The sequence below is a fragment of the Vigna umbellata genome, chromosome 4 (genome assembly GCF_029865625.1).
Source record: "Vigna umbellata cultivar VRB3 chromosome 4, Vumbellata_1.0, whole genome shotgun sequence".
NCBI classification, from domain to species: Eukaryota; Viridiplantae; Streptophyta; class Magnoliopsida; order Fabales; family Fabaceae; genus Vigna; species Vigna umbellata.
In genome coordinates, this window is record NC_142168.1 from 17,824,286 (window position 1) to 17,850,703 (window position 26,418).

A 26,418-nucleotide genomic window follows, 5' to 3' on the forward strand; every position below is an offset into this window, starting at 1 on the left:
CATTAATGATTTTTTTAGAGGTAAGAATTGGTTGGTTCGAAATAAGTTGGTATAGTGAAAAGAGAAATTAATGTACGTGATAGAAAAAAATAAAGATGAAAATGAGAAGACAGAGAGAAATAAATGATGAATAATACAGTGTGATCGATTATTTTTCACAAGTAGGATCACAAGCTAAACCAGAAGCTTATGATTTATTTATTTGTATTTATAGTTATATACAAGTGTTAATCCTCTATCAAATTTCAGATTTAGTTTAAGTTTTTCCGACGAAAAAATGTCTAGCAATTTGAGGTTGAGTATTTTTTCCATAATTAGTTAATGTCCGATTGAATTTTTTATTTTGTTTTTGTTGCACATTTTTAGTCTTTTCAGACATTATTTATTATTATTTGTTTTAGGATGAACGGACTTATGTTTCTTATACATTACATTATTTAGACTTGTATATCTTCACGAACTGGGGAAATAGGGCTCACGAGTGTTTTGAAATGTGTTTTTATTATAGTCATTTGATATAAAAAGTGATGAAAATGTGTCAATGATGATGTAGTAGTAACTAAAAGGTTTGCCGATTTAACTTTGAAATGCTTTTGGAGGCAATACAAGCAGTAATTCCTTCACCTGTAACATGCTAAATTGCTACTTTATTCTAAATAAATTTTATAACCATGACGGACATGCTAACCACTTTTATTAGCATATATATACAGAGCAGCTAAGAAGTTCTCTATAAGAACCTGCTAATAACAATTGAAAAAAAAAGGGAAAACAAGAGCTTCTGAGTAGCCAAAAGTACAAGGAACATTAACCATTTTCAGTATCATTCTTCTTTAGCCTGAGCAGCATAGAGCGCTTTGATTTCCTCAACATCATCATAGCTACCAAGGAAAACGGGAGATCGCTCGTGCAACTTCGTTGGAATTAAATCAAGTGCCTGATTACATATAACATTCATCAGTTCATTGCCAACTGGTGCCTTTGAAACTACATAGCCATAGTTCCTTTGGTTGCATTTGGTAGGGAGAAAGAAAAAAGAATCGATGAAGGGTTAAAGAATCGATGAAGGGTTAAAGAATCGATGAAGGGTTAATACACATTAGTGAATCTCATGCTATTCCAACTTTGTTTTCATTCCATCAAAGAACTACAAAATACTAATGGATCTCATTTTTTTAATTTTCATTTCACATCATTTTCATTCTCTATTTACACTCCCCTCCACCTATTTTCGTACCGAACGAAACATTAGCAAGAGTGTGTAGGGGTGATTCAAGCTTCAAGTTAAAAAAAGAAAAGATTTAATTAATATTTTGGTCTTTATGTGTTCTAGTTTATACGGAACACGTATCAAACCGGGCATGATACAAACACTGACATACAAGAAAAGACTTGGAGACACCACATACACGCAGAGAGAAAGAATAATGAAATGAGTAATAAAACAAAATGTTAAAGTTGATGAAGTAAAGCCTATTTAGTATTAACGTGTGTCCATGCATTGGTGTCTTTCAATTTTGTGAAGGTGTTAGTTTGTGTCAAAAATATGTCGAACAATTTTCAGAAAATGTTGGCGTGGCAAGAGTACTTCAAATAAGAGAGATGTTTGTGCTTTATAGTTTATATCTAAAAGCTCAATGCTTTAATTCTTATAGGGACAATTGTTTTGTTGCAGTTTGTTTAAACCAAGGAAAAATTGGCAGAGTCAGATAAAAATGAGTGTAAATTACCCGTTCCTTGCCCGTGAAAGACTGCCCTCCTGCCTGTTCCACCAAAAATGACATTGGGAAGACTTCATACAGAACACTACACAAAGCAGATCAATTAATAAGCCAACAATTTCAAATGAATGAATGAATAAATATGAAGGTTAACATGACATACCGAAGTTTTCCATTTGGATTTTTCTTGTCACCAGGGTACAAAAAGATGCCTCCGTAAAGCAATGTACGATGAACATCAGCTACCATGCTGTTAATGAATAGACATGTCATAAATTGAAAAAGAAGTTGAAACTTATAGGTTAGTCATTCTGTTGTCTGATTCAAGAGCAGTACTTCATGAGGATAATGCAAACCAAAGTTGAGTTGAACTCATAATAGCTATTAACAAACTCTGTTAGCAGATTACTTTCAGAGCAGTTGAACATTATATGTAGTTCTGAGCATAAATGACTAAGCATCCCATTCTTCAGAACACCCGAATTATCATTTTTCTTATGCTTTTTTGTGAAAAAACGAACTGAGTTATCAATTTAACAATTGCAGCTATGGATTACATCACAGGTCTTTTTATCTTCTATTCTATGACTCATCCTTTATCTATGCTCCGGTAAATTTCAACCAGAAGAAAGTTCACTGTTCAGAGTAAATTGATGTGTCATTTAGAGTGAGGGTCAAAAAAATGTTAGACCAGAAAATAAAAACCAACTGCTTGGAAATTGATGATACTTGAAAAACTATGGCAACGAGTGCTAATTAAAGATAGCCCTTTGATACTTGAACTCAACTTTACTCTTAGTTGAAAATTTCAAAGCTTCATTATGGAACAAACCATTACCAAGGAGAGTCTTAGGTGACTTCTTTTTATTTATTCATTATTAAATGTAACTCTTCGTACCTGTTTTTAAATTTAACTTTGGTCTGATTATTATTTCTAATAGTTGTTTGCATTAGCTGCTAGAAAATAAGAAGTTGCAGGGTGGCAATTAACTAATTCAACTGAGGACTGAAAGAAGGGCGCTAAGTAAATTGAACTGCTTCAAGGATTGAGAATCTAATTATACCTTCCAATATATCTTAGAGACTTTGGCGATGAACCATCTTCTGGAAACTTGCATCTTTCAACGTAACTGAACAGAAGCAAAAATACAAATTACAAGATGGCAAAATTTGCTCTGTAGTACCTGAGAACACTATAACATTACTGAATTCGAACATACGCTGCAGTAGGACCATCCCAGTGTTTGGCATTTCCTTCATTAACTGAATAAATCTTTCCTTTGTTTGGAATCTGCACAAAGAACAACACATCGAATGATCAGCATATGCCTCAAGTGACCCACAGATGGCGTGGTTATACGCGTGTTTATATTCTATAGTGCACTAACTTTCTCAGCCTTAAAATCAGGTAAAGATACAGTTGCGATGATAAAAAGATCATGGATATATATCAAAGAACACTGGACAGGAACATAATTCCTACTTTCGAGTACATTTATATTATTCGAGAACAGATAATGTCAATAATTCCTTTTATTTCAATCATCTAAATAGTTAATAAATATTGTTGGGCAAAATATGGTTCTTCAAAATAGTTTGAAATTGAACATAAGTCCTTATAAAATTTAATACATGTTTTTAGTTCCTATATTGTAATACAAAATACATGCTTTTAATCTCTGAAAAGGGGTTAAAACTACATTATTTTCGGTAGAAGATATTAAAATTGCATTTAGTTTTTATATAGATTAAAACTGAATTTTAAGATATTTTGAGGAACCCAGATATATTTTACCTAATATTGTCCATCATTTTATTCTAAAGACACAACATGATTAGTTGTCATCCTAACTAAATTAAAATAAGTTGAGCAAGCTCGTATGGGAAGAAAAGCATCCGGCATCCAATTTTAAATTGCTCAGTCTTTGACCAAAGACACTGTTGTGGACTTTGGGCATAGTTTAAGGTCAAGAAAAGTTTTTCGTTAGATTCAGTGTGAACAAATAGAAAATCAAGCAGGTGCTGACTTTCATAAGAGCCGAGAAGCCAGGCAAGCATTTCCTGAGAGAAGATAATTTTTTATTAGTGACGCATAAGTGATAAGAGTAATACCTTAATGCCAGGGTGAGTTAGGATGAATTCACCAAGAGATGGGTCAAGGGTGAAACCATTAACACCAGCTCCAGTACTTAACACAAGCTGCAAAAACAAATAGGTTTGAAATTGCAAGTTTATTATGAAAGCAAAGGAAAAGTTTTAGTCCTCAGCTATTCCAGAAAAAAGAAGAATGAATATGGTTTTCTACTTCCCCCAAAAATGTGAAACAAATATTCATACCATTATGCTAAATTTTGTCCAAAAGGATAAAATATGTAACCGAATGAAGAAAAAGCAGAAAAGGTGCACCCAACAAATACTGGTATCTAAATTCTAAGCAATAAAAAGTTATATAGTCTTGTCATACCGTGCAAGAGCTTCCATACATGCAATAACCAGCTGCCACCATTTTCTTCCCAGGACGCAGGACATCCTTTATAGTTGGTTCATGGACATCTGCTAACGTATAAATTCCAAAAATCTACAACATATTCAATTGGCAGACGCAATATCCAGTTAGTCCGGAATTTTGATCCTTCCATACATAACTCAAGCAGCAGAGCATTTCCCTTAAAAGCACAATTATAGTACTATAAATAATTATTATTATTATTGGTAGTGGTGGCCAAAAGTTACATGTACTTGTGTAGTTTCTTAGCTGATTTTGTTACAGCTGTTTTTAGTTAAAATTGAAGTTTACTTCAGTAAAAACATTGCATTATGGAGTCAAGGAATGCTAGTAACACATGTTTTCTATCATACTGTACAATTGACTAAAATTTATTAAAAACTACGAAATCAGTAGATAGAATTATTAAACCTATAAAAATTTTGTTACTTTCTATGCAGAACTAATTTGTTAGCATTTTCTATTAAGTTTAGACCATAATTTTAACTAAGAACAACACGGAAAACAAGTAACAGATTGCATTTAATTTTTTGTCATAATAGTAATAATTGCAAGATGGAAGAGGGGTCGTACAGTGCCAATGGAAACCCCACAATCAATGTTAGACGAGCCATCCAAGGGGTCAAAAACAACACAGTACCTGCCCAACAATTGCAAACGAAAACATCGAACAAACTAATCAGAACAGAAAAAACAAGCAAAACATTTTCTATAAGGTTTTTAATTGCAGAAACTGTCCCATGGTGCAACTGTAACTCGCACAAGTCACAATTGCCCAACAAGTGACAGTATTGTTGCAACTGTAATTTAAACCCTCGTACACAGAACAAAAACTAACAGAACTAGGAAAAAGGGAGAATGAACAACTTTCCACGCTTAGAAGGCTCCACAATTATCGCGTCTTCGTCTTCTTCAGAAACCAAGATGCACTGTTCAAAGATAAACAACACTATCACCTGAAGCCTCATTCATTGAATCCCAGCCAAAATAAATAATAAGTAATAAATAAACATATAAATCGAATGTTTAAATTATGATATGGTTTTGTTGTGATTGTCTAGATGGCGTTAATTTGTGAACAAACATGGGCACCACAAAGTGGTAATAAAAACCTTGATGTTGCAGCCAAAGGACTGATTTTTTAGACCTTAAAATAACGAAGGTTTAAAAAAATTGTTATGGTTTCGTAGTAATTTCGACATCGTGTAAAATTGTTGACAAATGCATTCATAGAGAATCCAGAACCCTTCACGACTAAATCGTAGTCTGAACCATTTTTAAAACCTCAAAATAAATCAAAATTTTAAATTGATGTCAGTGTTTTGCTGTGTAAAATTGTGGACAAATAGAATCGTAAAAAAAAAAAACCAAAACCTTGATGTTACAACGTAGATCCTTCTTCTGAACTTCAAAATAAATAAAGAAAAAAAAAATCACACCATCACTTACGGTTCGGCCACTGCTTACGAGAGCCTTGATAAAAACCTCATTGGAAAGAACATCTAGTTTCTTCTGTTCTTCTCCCTTCATTCCAAACACACATGCAACCAAAATAAACAAATAATTAATTAAATAATTAAAATTCACACAATTGTTCATATTACAAGAAATTACAGACAAATACCCACAATCGTAGTGGCATTGCAAACTGTGTTTTGAAATCTCACCATACCAAAAATGAAAAAAAAAAGAGAAGAGAATTCATCGATCTATTTATGAAGAAGCAAGCACACACATACCTGAATATTGGTCTCTCCAGCGAGTCCAATAAGCTTAGCAAGTCCAGCCTGCACAGGACACGATTTATTAACGCAAGCATAAACACATAAACTGTAACAAAAGTTTCATTAGTCTTGATCTTGATTTTGTAGTAAAACTAATCGAGAAATCGAAGGCAGTACCTTGTTAACCGAGGAGCAAACGAACTTGCAACCGAGAACAATGTGATTGAGAAGGATAGTGAAATCGCCGCGTGACTCGGGGTGCTTGGATTGCTCGTTCAGCACGAAGCGCGTTATGGTCATCAAGTCCGTGCGCTGTGCATCGGCACTGTGGTCCATTTTCAATTCCAATAATCTTCAATAACCTTAACAACTGCAATCCCACCTCAGAAACGTCACATGAATGACTGCGTATATTTATATATTTAAGAAGAAGAGGACGAAATTAAATAATAACGATAAATAGAAAGTAATGAAGTAGAGACCAGTCAATGGCTCCACTTGGGAGATTAGATACGGATTTCGAGGTTTGTTAGAAAGGAGTAAGGAAAAGAGAAAAGGATGGGATGGGGCTATTCTGACACGTGGCAGTGCAAAGAGTGGAATGTCATATTTGTTGCTGATGCTCGGGATAACGATTATTAACTTGTATTTTCCTTCCTACATTCTTCTTTTATACTGATAAATATTCTTCCTTTTCCTATCATTATGCCTCAAGTTTTGAGAAAAAGTTACAGTCATCTTTTACTTTGACATGTGATTATAAATACCGTTTTACATGTGTTTTAAAATTTTAATAACATATTTGTTATTATTTATTTTTTCTATTATATTCTTAGTAAACAAAATTATTATAAGAGTATTTCTTTTTAATTTATTATGTTTTATAATTTTTAAAACATTCACTTACGCTTTTAAAGGTTGTTATTTTATATCAATACCTTGCCCTAGAAAAACCCCTGTACTCAATGAAATTGGAAAATATTTTATATCAAATAAACAGTTTTTTTTACTATCTAGACAAAAATATTTCTTTTATGCAAAATTTAAACTTTTGTGAATTTAAATTGATAGTAAAATTTATTTAAATAGTACCTAAGTTGATGTCAATGTTATCAAGAACCATGAATAACATACCTGGTCAACAATCAAAAAAGCCTTTTTATTTAACACAAAAACCCTTGTAAAATATTATCATTCATCTTTAACGGGATACACTCACCTGGATTTCTTGCCAATAAGATTTTTGATACAGGGACCATATTGTACTTGTCCGAGCTAATCACCAAGATTAACCATCGGTGCAACACTCTAGTTTTCAGGGTGTCACAGGTTATTCAAAAATCGGTAAAATTTTAAACTTTAACATAACGTGAAAACATATTTTCAAAAACCTCAACATTTAAACGTGCATAAAACATAATAGTTCCAAAACATTTGTCCAATGAAAATAACGAAGGAAATAAAATGACTCCAGTTACATTGTCTTAAAGTTCAAAAGTAATAACTGTAAATAAAATCTCAAGTCTACCCCTCGTCATTTCTCAAATCTATAATGTCTCAACACCATCTACAACATCATCTACTCACGTATAATGCATTATACGATCATCGCCAATAATATCATTCACAAACACACAAACAAAAACACTTATGGGGTAAGATACATAAAACAATCATAATAACATGATATAAACATACTGATTAAATTAACAAATAATCAAACACCCCATACATAGTAGTAATAACAATATGATTCATAACCCATTAACATGACAATTCAATTAAAATGAATTACTCAATCTTCTATCCTTGATCCTCGATCCTCGATCTCTAACCCTTGATGTCATCACTAACATCTCACACATAAACCCTTGGTCTATCCACTCATTAACACCTATGCTAACTACTTACTATAACTATTATAGTAACGCTGCTATCACATAACATCACTTAGAACATCTCAAATACCATGATCATCATCATAGACACACTATCATCATGACTATCCCAGTCATAAACAACATCATGAGCATCACCGTATTATAAAAACCACAATGGAAAGAATTAGTCACACTCTTGTACCCATCTATAGATTCCCTATACATATATATTCGAGTAGTCCAGCAATCCAGCTAAGGAACATGTAATCCTGCCACACAAGGACAAAGAAGACACCTTCACCTACACACAAAGAAGGCTCACTACACGAATAACCCTTCCAATGCACACAAGGCAAAAGAAAGCACCTATCTGCAGATAACACAAGGATTTACGAGGTACAACTAATACATTTATCCTCCACTCTCATGCTCATCAATCACATACTCTTGTAGATCCCAAACTCATTCATTCTTCAATTCTCAATCACAAGCCAAAACTGACCTTAAACATAACCATTACTCTCATTCTCTAATTATCATCACGTTCCACAGCTTCTCAAACTTGGTCTACGTCCATTCTTCATCAAATTTGACATTTTACACAAAAATGCACTGTGATAATCGATTATCACTTTTGATAATTGATTATCTCAATGAAAATTACCCAGAAACATCACACAAGAAGGGATAATCAGTTATCATCCCAGATAATTGATTGTTCCGCAACCAGACTCAACATCGACGAACAAATAATCGATTATCACTAATGGTAATCAATTATTGCCGAAGCGAAACACATCCTAAACATAATTCAAGTATTCAAACATACACACATCAACCTTAATCACGTGGAAACATACTCAACAACATCATACATGCATTCAATCCTCACATACCCATGTAAACATACTCAAACAAATATAATACTTCACTTGAATCACCCAAACCCAATCATTGACATTTTATACCCAATAAAACCCAATTGTACTGCATATGACTATTACCACACCCTTACACATATATTTGCATGGAAACCCCTAAGCCTCATAACTTTGTTCTCCCTTAGCATAAAACCCTCTATATGGATAATCCAACAAACCATACATACATTCATAGGGAAAACCCAACACAAATATTACATAAACCCTTGTCCAACATAGCAACAAATAATCATATAAACATATATCAAAAAAGGATTATTAATCAAAATAACAAATACTACAATAAAAAAACAATGGTAAGCTTACCCATACCTTGGCCAATCCTAGGGCCTACACTCTAAAACACCACAAATCTCTAAAGTTTTTGCAGTTCTTCCTCTTCTCTCCTATAACCGCCTTTCTCTCTCTCCCTCTCTCTCCCCCCTATTTTTTTTTCCGATTTAGATGTAGGTTAAAATGTGCAACCCTACTTTCCCTTTATCCTTTTTATCTTCTCTTTTTCTATCTTTATCTTATTTTATCTACTTTTTTTAAAATTACCAACAACCACCCAATATTTAAAGATTCATGTAGACCTATATTTTTGTTCATATTTATTTTCCTTTCTTTACTTTCTATACCCTCATAACTTAATATCTGCACTAATTAATAAGGGTGAAAATGACTTTTTTGCCCTTGGGCCTAAAATACAAATAAAAACCAAAAGTTTACTATAACTCTCTTTCTTTCTAGAATTTGGCCCACATCAATTCAATCAAAAATCACCCTTTTACCCTCAATCCAGCACATCATATTAGTAACAACACACCACACAAATTATCCAAATAACAACATACCAATGATATAATCCTAACACAACTTTACGACATAACTACCCTAATTTTGAGATATGAAAACGAAATTCATTTTCAAGATAAAATGTTAATTTGTAACCTAGTTATTTGCTCAAATATCAAAATTCTAATTTCACACCGGTTTCAATTGAAACTAAAATTAAACACAATTTACATAAGTGGTAATTGATATTTAAACACTATAAGTTAACATTTAAATAATATATATACTTCTTGTAAGGTTTAAAGACGTTATCCATCCATTAGCTCGTTCATTGATTAAACTCACTTCTTTTATTCTTTCATTTTTTTACCCTTATCATAGCAAATGTGAATGTGATTATTTTCTTGGTAAAAAGTATCTTAGAACACTCACATAAAAATAGAAAAGGGCCTTGTAGAAAGAGAAATGCCCTTAAAAGAAAAAAAATCCAATATTTTCATTTGTTCCATCTCTTAATTTGATGGTTGCTACCACCAACCACAACAATGCACTCTTTCTTCTTTTATTTGTCAAACCTAACATAGTTTTAACACATAACTATCCTCGTTTTGAGATATCAAAATGGAATTGGATTTCATAATAAAATTTTAATTTGTAAATTAGTTATTTGCTCAACTCAAATATCGGAATTATAATTTCACACCAATTTCAGTTCTCACTAAATTTAAACACTAAGTGGTAATTGATATTTAAACAACATAAGTGATCGTAAAATAATATCTAATTTTTTGTGAAGTTTAAAGCCATTATCCATCCATTAACTCGTCCATTGGGTAAACTCACTTCTTTTATTCCCCCGTTCTTTTACCTTTGTCATAGAAATCGAGAATGCGATTTTTTCTAGCCAAAACATATCTTAGAAAATCCAAACAAAATTCTAAACTATTATTACAAATATTATGTAGTATAAAAAAATTTGATGTTGGATGAGTATATCTATTACAAATCGTAGGAATTATGTAATTACAATGAGCTGTTTGAGAAAATGATAGAAATTTTGTTGGTACGAGTAAATGAAGTACTTGACCAATCTAATATCAAACTGTAGTCATACGAGGATGACCACCAGTGGCTACATCATCCGGAATAAATTTCCCCCAAAACCAATGTGATTTCCAAACTTGATTCATTTCTTCAATTCGAATATTCCTTGTCTCAGGCAGGAGCAAGGCAACAAAAATGGTCATGATAAGCACAAATCCAGCAAAGAGAAGAAAAGACCAAACTTCAAGTGACAAAGCATGGTTAGGAAAACTTGGGCAATGACAAAGGTAAATAACATGTTTACAGCAACATTGGTGCCCTGACCTGCAGATCGAACCTCAAGAGAGCATATTTCACTAGGAACCAACCAACCTAGTGGACCCCAAGACCATGCATATGCTGCAACGTACGCACATATAAAGAATAAGAGAAGACCTGCTTCTCCATTGGTAAAATAGCCTTCACCACTCACTCCAAACTTTAGAGCAATCATGATTCCGACAGCAAGCTACACATATTATGAATTTCAAAATTAGTTGTTCACGGTAACGAATGAATTTAGTGATAAAACTGTTATTTTTAAATATTAAAATAACAAACATTATTTATCAATTAGGTTAAGGTTTTTACCTGACAAATAAGCATTTGAATCCCACCTTCGAGGAACAATATCCTTCTTCCAAACTTGTCCACAGAGAAAATGGAAACAAAAGTTGCAACCACATTAACGCCTCCAGTGATAACTTAAGACATAAGGGAAGTATCGTTTCCAAAGCCTAAAGTTTTAAAGAGGACAGGAGCATAAAACATGATGACATTGATGCCAGTGAATTGTTGGAAAAAGGGAATCAGAGAGCAAAAAGTGAGTTGAGGTCTGTATTTTGGTTTTGTAATGTTCTTCCATGGATGTTCAACATCTTTGGCTGCTTTAGCCGCATTAACGAGGTCTTGGAACTCCTCGTCAACATTATCCACGCCACGAATCTTTTGCAACATTTTCTTAGCTTCTTCTTTTTTACCTCTTTCGATTAAGGAGTTAGGGGTGTCACCTAAGAAAAGAGATCCTACACATAGCATGATTGCAGGAACTGCACCAGCACCTAAAGAAATTCTCCAACCATATTCTAGTTTTCCAGTGCCGTAATTAATAAGGTTTGCAACCAATATGCCAATTGTGATCATCATTTGAAATCCAATGTTAAGTGCACCTCTTATCGATGTTGGAGCCATTTCAGACAAGTAGACAGGTACAGACTATTGGAAATAATAATAACAAAAAAGAAAAACGAAATGTTAAAAACAATTTAATAATGAAGGTTTCCCCATAGTCATATAACCAAATTGGAAAGCATTGACAATGATGCAAAGCCTTACCTGATTACAATATCCAACACCAAAACCAAGTAATAATCGACCTATGATGAGCATTTCAATATTGACTGCAAAACCGTTCAACAACGCACCAACAAGGAAGAATAAACCACCTGCAAACATAGAGGTCTTGCGTCCCATCATTCTTGTGGTGGTGGAAGCAAAGAAAGAAGCTACCAATGCAGCAAGATATAAAGAAGAGGTGAACAAAGTAAGGAGTTCGTTGTCAAATTTGCAGTATTGACTTTCATGGAGAGACTCATCTTTCATTTTTTTATAAACACTCGGAAAGAATTTTAATAAGAATGGTTCCATGGAAGTCACTCCTCCCGTGATTCCAAGATCATAACCAAACAGTAGACCGCCCATGGCTGCTACAAAACATGTGACCAACACGAATAACGTGATCTTACTTTCATATTGTCTTCCATTTTCTAGAGTAGCAGAAGCTCCACCTGCCATCTTTAAAATGTTATATTTTAATTGGATCTCTTTCTTTCTCTTAAACTTTCTTTCTTTTTCTGCATATCAGATTTTAGGAACTTGTTTTATAATCTAAAATATGCTAATAATAACATCTAACGGATAAGGATGAGTTATAAAATTAAAATAACTTCGCCAACAATATAATATATTTTTATGCTTCTAATTATCTATCATGTTGTTAATAGCCAAACTGGTGTGTATTGTTATTTGTTTCACGTTAGAACTCATAAGTTATTTTAAGGACTTAAGATAAGAACTAGTTAGTGAAAATTTAAAGAGTCGTGGTTTTATAAACCAAGGTTAATTTCGTCGTTATGGGTGATAATAATTTGTTTATAATTAAAGAACATCGATTAATACTCAACTTATTTGTTCATACGAGTTAATATTGCGTTTATAAGAATTTATTAAAAAAAATAACAAAACTTTAATTTCATAAACTAAACTGCTTTTACTGAAATTTTGAATAATTGATGAAAGAAAATGTATGCACAACTTATTTAAGAGACAGTTGAGTACTCTTGTTGTTTGTCTCTTGCACAAAAGAAATAATTGACTTTCTAATACTCGATTCTAAACCTCAAGTCACATAAAAAAGAAGAGAAAAATAAATTTGTGAATCTATTACAACAATATATTCTAAAAAAAAATAAATCGGTGCACCAAGCTTATAGTTTGAACCAAAAAGAAAAAAATTAAATAAGAAAGTTCATAAGTAACCAAAACTTAAGAAAAAAGAACTGAAAGGAAAATACCTATTTTTTAAATTATTAATTTTATTTAGTATTATGCTTCAAAAAGGAGAAATTTCATTAACATGTTTGGAGGACTAGAAAAGAAAACAAGTTCCAACAAAACAAATTTGTACATATTTGACTTAAATAATTTATTTTTCATGAAAGGATCCTTAGTTTTAGTTAGTATTATCTTCGTTTTATTTCTCCAACTAATTCCTTTTTTCTTTTAATGATTCTGTTTTATTTTATTTTTGTTAGTTAGTATTGATAACTTGGTTTCGGCATTTGATGACAACAATAAAAACCAATGTAACAAAAGGTGTCATTAATTGTAGACTTTGTTATTGTCTTAAAAATCCTACAATAAAATAGTATCAACAACAGGATCTCACAATAAAAAGTTATCGGCCATAACATCTCATGACTATGACTGTCTTAATGTAAGAGGTTATCGCTTGGATGACCTAAATCATGAACGAATCCAAAGATTTCGTTGACCTTAATATGATCATCAATTTAACTTATTTGATGATATAATGTAAACACATGAGACAAACTTAAATAAAAATAAAAAAACTCTTGAAAGATTTATTGTGAAACTCTATGTCGATGATACCCTAAATTGGTACATACAAACTCTGAAGCATTCAATACATAAAACCTATTTTGGGTTTCCAATCCATGTGAACAAGTCATACTCTTCTATGTTTAGTTATAATTTTTCAAGTTCTATTAAATTAAATTCCGTTAACTATTCTACCTCCATCATAAAGTTGGTAACAATAAGTAATATTCGTTTAGATGAGCATGTCAATATTTTCATTGATATTTTAAGTATTTAAAAGAACTTTTCCTTTCATTTACCTCCCGTAAGTTCAAATATAAATGCGTTCTCATTCTTTGGAAATCTAATTTTGTAAAATAAAATTAAGAAATTCTTCTTCTTTTACTTGAGTTAGGAAACATAACTATTCTTCAACCAAAACCAAAATAAAAACTTCAATATTTTCATGTGTTCAATCTCTTAATTTGATGGTGGCGGCCACCAACCACCACAATTAATTTACTGTTTATTGTTTTATTTGTCAAACCTAACACAACTTTACGGCATAACTACCCTAATTTTGAGATATCAAAACGGAATTCGATTTCAAGATAAAATGTTAATTTGTAACCTAGTTATTTGCTCAAATATCAAAATTCTAATTTCACACCGGTTTCAATTCAAACTAAAATTAAACACTATTTACATAAGTGGTAATTGATATTTAAACACTATAAGTTAACATTTAAATAATATATATGCTTCTTGTAAGGTTTAAAGACGTTATCCATGCATTAGCTCGTTCATTGATTAAACTTACTTCTTTTATTCTTTCATTTTTTTACCCTTATCATAGAAAATGTGAATGTGATTATTTTCTTGGTAAAAAGTATCTTAGAACACTCACATCCAAATAGAAAAAGTCCCTGTAGAAAGAGAAACGCCCTTAAAAGAAAAAAAACATCCAATATTTTCATTTGTTCCATCTCTTAATGCACTCTTTCTTCTTTTATTTGTCAAACCTAACATAGTTTTAGCACATAACTGTCCTCGTTTTGAGATATCAAAATGGAATTGGATTTCATGATAAAATTTTAATTTGTAAATTAGTTATTTGCTCAACTCAAATATCGGAATTATAATTTCACACCAATTTCAGTTCTCACTAAATTTAAACACTAAGTGGTAATTGATATTTAAACAACATAAGTGATCGTAAAATAATATCTAATTTTTTGTGAAGTTTAAAGCCATTATCCATCCATTAACTCGTCCATTGGGTAAACTCACTTCTTTTATTCCCCCGTTCTTTTACCTTTGTCATAGAAACCGAGAATGCGATTTTTTCTAGCCAAAACATATCTTAGAACACTCACATCGTGTTTCTTTGTCCAATAATAACTTGTCATGGACATGCATTGAATCCTTTGAGTTGTTAATAATTTAAATATTTTATCATTAAAATCAGGCTTAAGACAAAACCTAGCAAACTCCAAACAATATTCTAAACTATTATTACAAATATTATGTAGTATAAAAAAAATTTGATGTTGGATGAGTATATCTATTACAAATCGTAGGAATTATGTAATTACAATGAGCTGTTTGAGAAAATGATAGAAATTTTGTTGGTACGAGTAAATGAAGTACTTGACCAATCTAATCTCAAACTGTAGTCATACGAGGATGACCACCAGTGGCTACATCATCCGGAATAAATTTCCCCCAAAACCAATGTGATTTCCAAACTTGATTCATTTCTTCAATTCGAATATTCCTTGTCTCAGGCAGGAGCAAGGCAACAAAAATGGTCATGATAAGCACAAATCCAGCAAAGAAGAAGAAAAGACCAAACTTCAAGTGACAAAGCATGGTTAGGAAAACTTGGGCAATGACAAAGGTAAATAACATGTTTACAGCAACATTGGTGCCCTGACCTGCAGATTGAACCTCAAGAGAGCATATTTCACTAGGAACCAACCAACCTAGTGGACCCCAAGACCATGCATATGCTGCAACGTACGCACATATAAAGAATAAGAGAAGACCTGCTTCTCCATTGGTAAAATAGCCTTCACCACTCACTCCAAACTTTAGAGCAATCATGATTCCGACAGCAAGCTACACATATTATGAATTTCAAAATTAGTTGTTCACGGTAACGAATGAATTTAGTGATAAAACTGTTATTTTTAAATATTAAAATAACAAACATTATTTATCAATTAGGTTAAGGTTTTTACCTGACAAATAAGCATTTGAATCCCACCTTCGAGGAACAATATCCTTCTTCCAAACTTGTCCACAGAGAAAATGGAAACAAAAGTTGCAACCACATTAACGCCTCCAGTGATAACTGAAGACATAAGGGAAGTATCGTTTCCAAAGCCTAAAGTTTTAAAGAGGACAGGAGCATAAAACATGATGACATTGATGCCAGTGAATTGTTGGAAAAAGGGAATCAGAGAGCAAAAAGTGAGTTGAGGTCTGTATTTTGGTTTTGTAATGTTCTTCCATGGATGTTCAACATCTTTGGCTGCTTTAGCCGCATTAACGAGGTCTTGGAACTCCTCGTCAACATTATCCACGCCACGAATCTTTTGCAACATTTTCTTAGCTTCTTCTTTTTTACCTCTTTCGATTAAGGAGTTAGGGGTGTCACCTAAGAAAAGAGATCCTACACATAGCATGATTGCAGGAACTGCACCAGCACCTAAAGAAATTCTCCAACCATATTCTAGTTTTCCAGTGCCGTAATTAATAAGGTTTGCAACCAATATGCCAATTGTGATCATCATTTGAAATCCAATGTTAAGTGCACCTCTTGTCGATGTTGGAGCCATTTCAGACAAGTAGACAGGTACAGACTATTGGAAATAATAATAACAAAAAAGAAAAACGAAATGTTAAAAACAATTTAATAATGAAGGTTTCCCCATAGTCATATAACCAAATTGGAAAGCATTGACAATGATGCAAAGCCTTACCTGATTACAATATCCAACACCAAAACCAAGTAATAATCGACCTATGATGAGCATTTCAATATTGACTGCAAAACCGTTCAACAACGCACCAACAAGGAAGAATAAACCACCTGCAAACATAGAGGTCTTGCGTCCCATCATTCTTGTGGTGGTGGAAGCAAAGAAAGAAGCTACCAATGCAGCAAGATATAAAGAAGAGGTGAACAAAGTAAGGAGTTCGTTGTCAAATTTGCAGTATTGACTTTCATGGAGAGACTCATCTTTCATTTTTTTATAAACACTCGGAAAGAATTTTAATAAGAATGGTTCCATGGAAGTCACTCCTCCCGTGATTCCAAGATCATAACCAAACAGTAGACCGCCCATGGTTGCTACAAAACATGTGACCAACACGAATAACGTGATCTTACTTTCATATTGTCTTCCATTTTCTAGAGTAGCAGAAGCTCCACCTGCCATCTTTAAAATGTTATATTTTAATTGGATCTCTTTCTTTCTCTTAAACTTTCTTTCTTTTTCTGCATATCAGATTTTAGGAACTTGTTTTATAATCTAAAATATGCTAATAATAACATCTAACGGATAAGGATGAGTTATAAAATTAAAATAACTTCGCCAACAATATAATATATTTTTATGCTTCTAATTATCTATCATGTTGTTAATAGCCAAACTGGTGTGTATTGTTATTTGTTTCACGTTAGAACTCATAAGTTATTTTAAGGACTTAAGATAAGAACTAGTTAGTGAAAATTTAAAGAGTCGTGGTTTTATAAACCAAGGTTAATTTCGTCGTTATGGGTGATAATAATTTGTTTATAATTAAAGAACATCGATTAATACTCAACTTATTTGTTCATACGAGTTAATATTGCGTTTATAAGAATTTATTAAAAAAAATAACAAAACTTTAATTTCATAAACTAAACTGCTTTTACTGAAATTTTGAATAATTGATGAAAGAAAATGTATGCACAACTTATTTAAGAGACAGTTGAGTACTCTTGTTGTTTGTCTCTTGCACAAAAGAAATAATTGACTTTCTAATACTCGATTCTAAACCTCAAGTCACATAAAAAAGAAGAGAAAAATAAATTTGTGAATCTATTACAACAATATATTCTAAAAAAAAATAAATCGGTGCACCAAGCTTATAGTTTGAACCAAAAAGAAAAAAATTAAATAAGAAAGTTCATAAGTAACCAAAACTTAAGAAAAAAGAACTGAAAGGAAAATACCTATTTTTTAAATTATTAATTTTATTTAGTATTATGCTTCAAAAAGGAGAAATTTCATTAACATGTTTGGAGGACTAGAAAAGAAAACAAGTTCCAACAAAACAAATTTGTACATATTTGACTTAAATAATTTATTTTTCATGAAAGGATCCTTAGTTTTAGTTAGTATTATCTTCGTTTTATTTCTCCAACTAATTCCTTTTTTCTTTTAATGATTCTGTTTTATTTTATTTTTGTTAGTTAGTATTGATAACTTGGTTTCGGCATTTGATGACAACAATAAAAACCAATGTAACAAAAGGTGTCATTAATTGTAGACTTTGTTATTGTCTTAAAAATCCTACAATAAAATAGTATCAACAACAGGATCTCACAATAAAAAGTTATCGGCCATAACATCTCATGACTATGACTGTCTTAATGTAAGAGGTTATCGCTTGGATGACCTAAATCATGAACGAATCCAAAGATTTCGTTGACCTTAATATGATCATCAATTTAACTTATTTGATGATATAATGTAAACACATGAGACAAACTTAAATAAAAATAAAAAAACTCTTGAAAGATTTATTGTGAAACTCTATGTCGATGATACCCTAAATTGGTACATACAAACTCTGAAGCATTCAATACATAAAACCTATTTTGGGTTTCCAATCCATGTGAACAAGTCATACTCTTCTATGTTTAGTTATAATTTTTCAAGTTCTATTAAATTAAATTCCGTTAACTATTCTACCTCCATCATAAAGTTGGTAACAATAAGTAATATTCGTTTAGATGAGCATGTCAATATTTTCATTGATATTTTAAGTATTTAAAAGAACTTTTCCTTTCATTTACCTCCCGTAAGTTCAAATATAAATGCGTTCTCATTCTTTGGAAATCTAATTTTGTAAAATAAAATTAAGAAATTCTTCTTCTTTTACTTGAGTTAGGAAACATAACTATTCTTCAACCAAAACCAAAATAAAAACTTCAATATTTTCATGTGTTCAATCTCTTAATTTGATGGTGGCGGCCACCAACCACCACAATTAATTTACTGTTTATTGTTTTATTTGTCAAACCTAACACAACTTTACGGCATAACTACCCTAATTTTGAGATATCAAAACGGAATTCGATTTCAAGATAAAATGTTAATTTGTAACCTAGTTATTTGCTCAAATATCAAAATTCTAATTTCACACCGGTTTCAATTCAAACTAAAATTAAACACTATTTACATAAGTGGTAATTGATATTTAAACACTATAAGTTAACATTTAAATAATATATATGCTTCTTGTAAGGTTTAAAGACGTTATCCATGCATTAGCTCGTTCATTGATTAAACTTACTTCTTTTATTCTTTCATTTTTTTACCCTTATCATAGAAAATGTGAATGTGATTATTTTCTTGGTAAAAAGTATCTTAGAACACTCACATCCAAATAGAAAAAGTCCCTGTAGAAAGAGAAACGCCCTTAAAAGAAAAAAAACATCCAATATTTTCATTTGTTCCATCTCTTAATGCACTCTTTCTTCTTTTATTTGTCAAACCTAACATAGTTTTAGCACATAACTGTCCTCGTTTTGAGATATCAAAATGGAATTGGATTTCATGATAAAATTTTAATTTGTAAATTAGTTATTTGCTCAACTCAAATATCGGAATTATAATTTCACACCAATTTCAGTTCTCACTAAATTTAAACACTAAGTGGTAATTGATATTTAAACAACATAAGTGATCGTAAAATAATATCTAATTTTTTGTGAAGTTTAAAGCCATTATCCATCCATTAACTCGTCCATTGGGTAAACTCACTTCTTTTATTCCCCCGTTCTTTTACCTTTGTCATAGAAACCGAGAATGCGATTTTTTCTAGCCAAAACATATCTTAGAACACTCACATCGTGTTTCTTTGTCCAATAATAACTTGTCATGGACATGCATTGAATCCTTTGAGTTGTTAATAATTTAAATATTTTATCATTAAAATCAGGCTTAAGACAAAACCTAGCAAAATCCAAACAATATTCTAAACTATTATTACAAATATTATGTAGTATAAAAAAAATTTGATGTTGGATGAGTATATCTATTACAAATCGTAGGAATTATGTAATTACAATGAGCTGTTTGAGAAAATGATAGAAATTTTGTTGGTACGAGTAAATGAAGTACTTGACCAATCTAATCTCAAACTGTAGTCATACGAGGATGACCACCAGTGGCTACATCATCCGGAATAAATTTCCCCCAAAACCAATGTGATTTCCAAACTTGATTCATTTCTTCAATTCGAATATTCCTTGTCTCAGGCAGGAGCAAGGCAACAAAAATGGTCATGATAAGCACAAATCCAGCAAAGAAGAAGAAAAGACCAAACTTCAAGTGACAAAGCATGGTTAGGAAAACTTGGGCAATGACAAAGGTAAATAACATGTTTACAGCAACATTGGTGCCCTGACCTGCAGATCGAACCTCAAGAGAGCATATTTCACTAGGAACCAACCAACCTAGTGGACCCCAAGACCATGCATATGCTGCAACGTACGCACATATAAAGAATAAGAGAAGACCTGCTTCTCCATTGGTAAAATAGCCTTCACCACTCACTCCAAACTTTAGAGCAATCATGATTCCGACAGCAAGCTACACATATTATGAATTTCAAAATTAGTTGTTCACGGTAACGAATGAATTTAGTGATAAAACTGTTATTTTTAAATATTAAAATAACAAACATTATTTATCAATTAGATTAAGGTTTTTACCTGACAAATAAGCATTTGAATCCCACCTTCGAGGAACAATATCCTTCTTCCAAACTTGTCCACAGAGAAAATGGAAACAAAAGTTGCAACCACATTAACGCCTCCAGTGATAACTGAAGACATAAGGGAAGTATCGTTTCCAAAGCCTAAAGTTTTAAAGAGGACAGGAGCATAAAACATGATGACATTGATGCCAGTGAATTGTTGGAAAAAGGGAATCAGAGAGCAAAAAGTGAGTTGAGGTCTGTATTTTGGTTTTGTAATGTTCTTCCATGGATGTTCAACATCTTTGGCTGCTTTAGCCGCATTAACGAGGTCTTGGAACTCCTCGTCAACATTATCCACGCCACGAATCTTTTGCAACATTTTCTTAGCTTCTTCTTTTTTACCTCTTTCGATTAAGGAGTTAGGGGTGTCACCTAAGAAAAGAGATCCTACACATAGCATGATTGCAGGAACTGCACCAGCACCTAAAGAAATTCTCCAACCATATTCTAGTTTTCCAGTGCCGTAATTAATAAGGTTTGCAACCAATATGCCAATTGTGATCATCATTTGAAATCCAATGTTAAGTGCACCTCTTGTCGATGTTGGAGCCATTTCAGACAAGTAGACAGGTACAGACTATTGGAAATAATAATAACAAAAAAGAAAAACGAAATGTTAAAAACAATTTAATAATGAAGGTTTCCCCATAGTCATATAACCAAATTGGAAAGCATTGACAATGATGCAAAGCCTTACCTGATTACAATATCCAACACCAAAACCAAGTAATAATCGACCTATGATGAGCATTTCAATATTGACTGCAAAACCGTTCAACAACGCACCAACAAGGAAGAATAAACCACCTGCAAACATAGAGGTCTTGCGTCCCATCATTCTTGTGGTGGTGGAAGCAAAGAAAGAAGCTACCAATGCAGCAAGATATAAAGAAGAGGTGAACAAAGTAAGGAGTTCGTTGTCAAATTTGCAGTATTGACTTTCATGGAGAGACTCATCTTTCATTTTTTTATAAACACTCGGAAAGAATTTTAATAAGAATGGCTCCATGGAAGTCACTCCTCCCGTGATTCCAAGATCATAACCAAACAGTAGACCGCCCATGGCTGCTACAAAACATGTGACCAACACGAATAACGTGATCTTACTTTCATATTGTCTTCCATTTTCTAGAGTAGCAGAAGCTCCACCTGCCATCTTTAAAATGTTATATTTTAATTGGATCTCTTTCTTTCTCTTAAACTTTCTTTCTTTTTCTGCATATCAGATTTTAGGAACTTGTTTTATAATCTAAAATATGCTAATAATAACATCTAACGGATAAGGATGAGTTATAAAATTAAAATAACTTCGCCAACAATATAATATATTTTTATGCTTCTAATTATCTATCATGTTGTTAATAGCCAAACTGGTGTGTATTGTTATTTGTTTCACGTTAGAACTCATAAGTTATTTTAAGGACTTAAGATAAGAACTAGTTAGTGAAAATTTAAAGAGTCGTGGTTTTATAAACCAAGGTTAATTTCGTCGTTATGGGTGATAATAATTTGTTTATAATTAAAGAACATCGATTAATACTCAACTTATTTGTTCATACGAGTTAATATTGCGTTTATAAGAATTTATTAAAAAAAATAACAAAACTTTAATTTCATAAACTAAACTGCTTTTACTGAAATTTTGAATAATTGATGAAAGAAAATGTATGCACAACTTATTTAAGAGACAGTTGAGTACTCTTGTTGTTTGTCTCTTGCACAAAAGAAATAATTGACTTTCTAATACTCGATTCTAAACCTCAAGTCACATAAAAAAGAAGAGAAAAATAAATTTGTGAATCTATTACAACAATATATTCTAAAAAAAATAAATCGGTGCACCAAGCTTATAGTTTGAACCAAAAAAGAAAAAAATTAAATAAGAAAGTTCATAAGTAACCAAAACTTAAGAAAAAAGAACTGAAAGGAAAATACCTATTTTTTAAATTATTAATTTTATTTAGTATTATGCTTCAAAAAGGAGAAATTTCATTAACATGTTTGGAGGACTAGAAAAGAAAACAAGTTCCAACAAAACAAATTTGTACATATTTGACTTAAATAATTTATTTTTCATGAAAGGATCCTTAGTTTTAGTTAGTATTATCTTCGTTTTATTTCTCCAACTAATTCCTTTTTTCTTTTAATGATTCTGTTTTATTTTATTTTTGTTAGTTAGTATTGATAACTTGGTTTCGACATTTGATGACTGTAAGACCCTAGAACCTCAAGAATTTACCAAGTTGTAAAAAGTTCAAGTTATAATGTAAAATGGAATGCTGTCAGGTTTGACATGGTTTACTATTTTAATTATAACTTTTTGTAGAAAATATCAATTGAGTTGATTCTTGTTTTATTGGAAAGTAGACTCAAATATCTTTAATTGGACATATAAATATAAATTTTTGGACTACCGGGCTAGCTGCAGTAAAATTATTAAAACTCGGAAACGTTAATCACGCTCAGGTATGTTCAGTTTTGACCTATGATGACTGTTTTGCTTATTACTTTCTCTACCGAACTCCAATTGAGTTGATTCTTGTTTCATTGGAAACTAGACTCAAAGAGCTTCAATTTGACTACTCATACGCATATTTTGGACTTCGGGAAGGTGTCTAACTGAGCTGGGGAAAACGTGACAGTGTTGCTGTCCAGGGGCTAGCGTCCAACCTTAATTTTAGGTACATTTTTACAAGTTGCGATTTTTTTGGAGTGGGTAGGTTGTGTTCTGAACTAGGAGAACATTTTGGAACCTTTGGAGACTTTCCTACCATGTTTTAGGGCTGAAAAAAAAATGGTTTAGGATGGTTCATTGGTTGTTTATTATTGCTAAGTACCAAGTGCATAGGTCCTTTGTTGTCTAAGGCATCTTCTTTAATTCCAAATCAGATTTGGAGTTTTGGGAGAGAGTAGAGAGGTCCTTGGTGGGAGGTGAACGAAAATCCTAAGTGTTCTAAGTGTGGAGACTGACTTGGTCTAGCAAGGAGGAGAAGAATTGCTCTCTTGGAAGAAGAGAGATTTAAGTTAGAATTTTCCTTGAAATTGAAAGTGAAAACAAGCAAAGGTGGTGGTCTAGAGGTATCAAGAGTGAAGAATTTCTTGCAAGGAGAAGAGGTAGGGGAGCTAATCCTTTCTTGATTATGATCATGAATATGAGTATGAATGTGTTAAAATTTGGTAATGGTAGTTATCTATTGACTTGTGAAAAATTTGGGTTTCATGATTATAATTTCTTATTTTCGAGTTACTGTGGTGAAAAAATTTCTATTAATTGTTTTCACCGTTGGATTTAGCTAAATGTTTAGTATGTGAATCCTAAGACCTATTACTAAACTTTGACCGTTTGGATTTGAAAATAAAAGTCTGTACTTGGAGAAATAAATACTGCAATTTTGAGTAAATTAGTTACCCTGTAGTTCTGTTACTAAGTTGTCTCGGTAAAAATATAGATTTTGACCTATTTAACCGTTAGATCAACCTCAAAATTTGATATATGATTCTTAGGACATATTAATACAATTTGACCGATCGGATTTGTAATTGAAGGTCTATGTTTAGAGAAAGAAATTTCGAAAGTGTGAAACAATCGGATGAACACTGTATTGCTGTTCTTAAGCTATCATGGTACCAATTTTGTATATATTTCATCTACCGTTAGATTGAGCCCAAACTTTAGTATGTAGTTCATAAGACACATTAAGTGATCTTGACCGTTCAGATTTGGAATTAGATGTCTGTGCTTAGAGGAATTCATTCCGCATTTTGAGTTTAACCGAGAACCACTTAAGTTTCTGTCTCTGAGTTACCTCGGTAAAACCTCCATATCTACTTAGTTAACCGTTGGATTACCCTGAAATTTTAATATGTTGTTTCTAAACGATAGTGTCATACTTGGACCGTTCCGATTTTAAATCGGAGATACAGATTTATAGATATTAATTTCGTATCTTCTCAGGGATCTTAATATTGCTTAATTTATGTTTTTGGATCATTTATACATAAATTATGATTTCCGCCTCATTAACCGTTGGATTGGACTGAAAATTTTACCATATGAGTTAAACATGTTGTTTATTAGTTTGATTGGTTCAGATCTGTAATTAATGATATGAGTGAAGAGTAATATTTTCACGAAATAGTAAATTTATTTGTATTGGGTAAAAACTTGGATAATTATATTCTTAAATTGTATGTGTAGTTGTATTTTGGAGATTGGAGGATGAGTAATATAATATATTCTATATTAGAAAATTAAATTATATTGAATATTCTAAGTTGTAATAATTATTTGAGTTAAATCATGAATTGTAAATAAGTTGATGGTAAATTTGGATGGGTGGTATAGGCATTATTGCCATAATTGTAAATCTGAAATTTTATTTATTTTCCTACGACTTTGGTAAGTCGGGAGAGGAGAGGTTTGAAGTCGGACACTACTTTGGTAAGTAGGTGGGAAAATGAGAGGTGAATTTGACATAAACCGCACTGCTTTGGTAAGTAGGCGGAGTGTTCCACGCTATGCTACTTTGGTAAGTAGATAATATTACATTATTGTGCTACTTTGGTAAGTAGACAATATCACCTTGTTATACTACTTTGGTAAGTAGATCACCTCGTTAGATTACTTTGGTAAGTAGTCAGTATCACATGGTTATACTACTTTGGTAAGTAGATCACCTTGTTAGATTACTTTGGTAAGTAATCAGTATATCATGGTTATACTACTTTGGTAAGTAGACAGAAGGATTGTTGACTGCTGTGCTTTGGTAAGTAGGCAGATTAATAATATGTTGTATTGACTCTAGTGAATCGACTGATGATTTTGACTGGAGAAATATTATAAAGTATCAGTGTAATAGTTGGTTTTTGAGTATGTTTGAGATGCATGTATTTGACTGATTGCCACACTTGTGATGTTAGTAAGATTGTGGATGATGTATATTTCTTGAATTGGTTAGCTCACCCTACTGTTTGTGTTTGTGTTTGTGCATGTGAATGCGATGATCGTATAATGTGTGATATTATACGGGAGCAGAAACTATATCAGATGAATTAGCAGATGGTTCTGGACTCGCTTAGAAGATGAGAGATCTGTGGGGAAAAGGAGACATGGGGAATTTCTAAAATAAATCTGTGTTTGAATTTCCGAACTGTGAGAAATTTTAAATTTCAGAAGTCTATGAACTGTGTGGAATTTTATTTTCAGAAGACTTGTGCTGTAATAAAGAACTTAATATTTTATGGGTGTTGAAATTTGTTAAAGACGAATTACATATGTATTTTGTGGAAAATAAATTGTAACGCCTAAATCGGGGTGTTAGAATGACAACAATAAAAACCAATGTAACAAAAGGTGTCATTAATTGTAGACTTTGTTATTGTCTTAAAAATCCTACAATAAAATAGTATCAACAACAGGATCTCACAATAAAAAGTTATCGGCCATAACATCTCATGACTATGACTGTCTTAATGTAAGAGGTTATCGCTTGGATGACCTAAATCATGAACGAATCCAAAGATTTCGTTGACCTTAATATGATAATCAATTTAACTTATTTGATGATATAATGTAAACACATGAGACAAACTTAAATAAAAATAAAAAAACTCTTGAAAGATTTATTGTGAAACTCTATGTCGATG

At 32.0% G+C, this 26,418-nt stretch overlaps 1 protein-coding gene and 3 pseudogenes across 1 annotated transcript; all 4 read right to left on the reverse strand.

The window, feature by feature from the left end:
* Positions 1-632: 632 nt before the first annotated feature.
* On the reverse strand, positions 633-6,405 carry LOC124842837 (fructose-1,6-bisphosphatase, cytosolic-like). Its single transcript, XM_047319422.2, has 12 exons — positions 6,129-6,405; positions 5,967-6,014; positions 5,677-5,751; positions 5,095-5,156; positions 4,801-4,867; positions 4,186-4,299; positions 3,834-3,920; positions 2,942-3,012; positions 2,786-2,851; positions 1,885-1,971; positions 1,731-1,806; positions 633-937 (listed from the first exon to the last, which is right to left on the reverse strand). The coding sequence occupies exons 1-12, from the start codon at positions 6,285-6,287 to the stop codon at positions 824-826; spliced, it is 1,026 nt and encodes a 341-aa protein (XP_047175378.1). The 5' UTR covers positions 6,288-6,405; the 3' UTR covers positions 633-823.
* A 4,241-nt stretch (positions 6,406-10,646) lies between these two features.
* LOC148199380 (sugar transport protein 10 pseudogene) lies at positions 10,647-12,426 on the reverse strand (annotated as a pseudogene).
* Positions 12,427-15,396: 2,970 nt separating this feature from the next.
* Positions 15,397-17,177, reverse strand: LOC148199381 (sugar transport protein 10 pseudogene; annotated as a pseudogene).
* A 2,970-nt stretch (positions 17,178-20,147) lies between these two features.
* On the reverse strand, positions 20,148-21,928 carry LOC148199382 (sugar transport protein 10 pseudogene; annotated as a pseudogene).
* Positions 21,929-26,418: the final 4,490 nt, after the last annotated feature.